The sequence below is a fragment of the Sphaeroforma arctica genome (assembly GCF_001186125.1).
Source record: "Sphaeroforma arctica JP610 unplaced genomic scaffold supercont1.5774, whole genome shotgun sequence".
Lineage (NCBI taxonomy): Eukaryota > Ichthyosporea > Ichthyophonida > Sphaeroforma > Sphaeroforma arctica.
The window spans coordinates 1-1,850 of NW_014034784.1; the positions used below are offsets into that span (position 1 = coordinate 1).

A 1,850-nucleotide genomic window follows, 5' to 3' on the forward strand; every position below is an offset into this window, starting at 1 on the left:
TATATATATATATATATATATATATATATATATATATATATATATATAGATTCATTTATATATATCATATATACCGAATCAATCTGAAAAATAAAAACCAGAAACTGTAAATGGCAGTGCGCACACTATGCTGACGATGCATTATATACACACGCCTTGTGTAGACTATCGTTCGTAAATCCACGCACGGGCTGGCTGATTGTATTTGAGAACACGGTAAACAGGTACATGCATGTATGTGCGCGTTGATTCACGCTCCTAGCTAACTGTACTAACGACATGCGTATAGATACCACATTAATTAACAACAATCACGCCTATTGGATATCTTACCCTATCGCACCAGGTTCCTGACATAGCATCATATGCTGTTAGCATAGATATCTTTGTGTTATCCAGATATAACTTGTGTAGATCGGCAATCGTAAGTCTTCGCACAGGCTGGTCGGATGCGCCCGTGGCTTTATTAGTGGGATCGTCGGGGCCTTGACCTGGGCTATACGAACTGTATCTCGCCACATGTGAGCTATAATTAACCCTCGACATACTGCTTTCTACTGCGAAAGGACTACATATAGGGTTATTTATGCTTGTTTTTTGGGCATAAATGATTTTTGTGGAGTGTATTTGTGAACGTAGTGGGGTTGACGTATGTGCGTGAAAGCATCGTTGCCCATATTTGATGAGGTGTAATGTATTCGTAGCATGAGCGCTTCTACATAGACTTAGTTGCCCAATCATTCTCAAAGAAAAATACTATCTATACTCTGCAATCTGTTATATCTCGTTACACAACCATAAACATGCCACAGTATATGAACAAAGCCTAGCAAATATACATATATACAAATATAAATATATATATTACAGTATACATCCAAATTACAAGCCTTTTGGGGTATTTTAGCTCCACGGCTCACTTTGTTATTTTTGCAAATGCTTGGTTCCTCTCTCTGCCCCACGATTTCCCCCGAGGATTGTTCACTGGCGGATGGGAATTCGTAACCCAAGATCTTGGGTTTCAAATCTCTCGTCCGCGAGTGCTGATCACTGTTGATATATCAGATTATGACTATAAATTAATGATATTGATCCGGGGACCGGGGTGGCGGGGCTTAAATACTACCAAATAAAATAGAATACTACGCATAACCCTCGACGTCACATATTTAATAAAACCTCTCCATCTTTTTGAGGCGGTAAATGATTTATGTTCTGTTTATCCATAGCCAATTGATTCCAAATCAGTCGACTATGGTTTGTTATAGTTACACTGTCACTTTGTCCGTTCAGCCATATGAATATATCTGAGAGGGTCATGAAGAAACTCTCTCACGAAATATAATTGAATACTGAAATATTTAGATGTCTTTCTGTGCGGTTGTGTACCAGCGACCCTTAAGTCTCGGTCAAGAAATGTCGTAGATCTGTAAATTAGACGCCGTAGGAGTCGAAAACATCGCACGGAGGATATCTTGCAAATCAGTGGACATATATTGGATATATCATGTATATTTGTCCAACACTATGTATGTAAGTATCCTTACATAGCGTGTGCTATTCCCGTATTAAATTTAACTAATACCACACACAATGGGAAACGTTTAATAAGTTATTTTCACACACACACACACACACATATATATATATATATATTTATATATATATACATATATCTATATTTATTTCTATATATATATCTTTATATATTTATATATATATAATATAATATATATAATATATATATAATATATATAATATATATATAATATATATATATATATATATATATATAATGTATATATGTCTATATATATATATATATATTAGTTTGTTTGTCCACCACACAC

General features: G+C 34.9%; 1 protein-coding gene across 1 annotated transcript; it reads right to left on the reverse strand.

The window, feature by feature from the left end:
- Positions 1-333: 333 nt before the first annotated feature.
- SARC_15208 (hypothetical protein) lies at positions 334-546 on the reverse strand (the record flags this gene model as incomplete). Its single annotated transcript, XM_014290667.1, has 1 exon — positions 334-546. A coding segment is annotated over one exon (213 nt), but the record flags the coding sequence as incomplete, so codon positions are not given.
- Between the last annotated feature and the right edge of the window lie 1,304 nt (positions 547-1,850).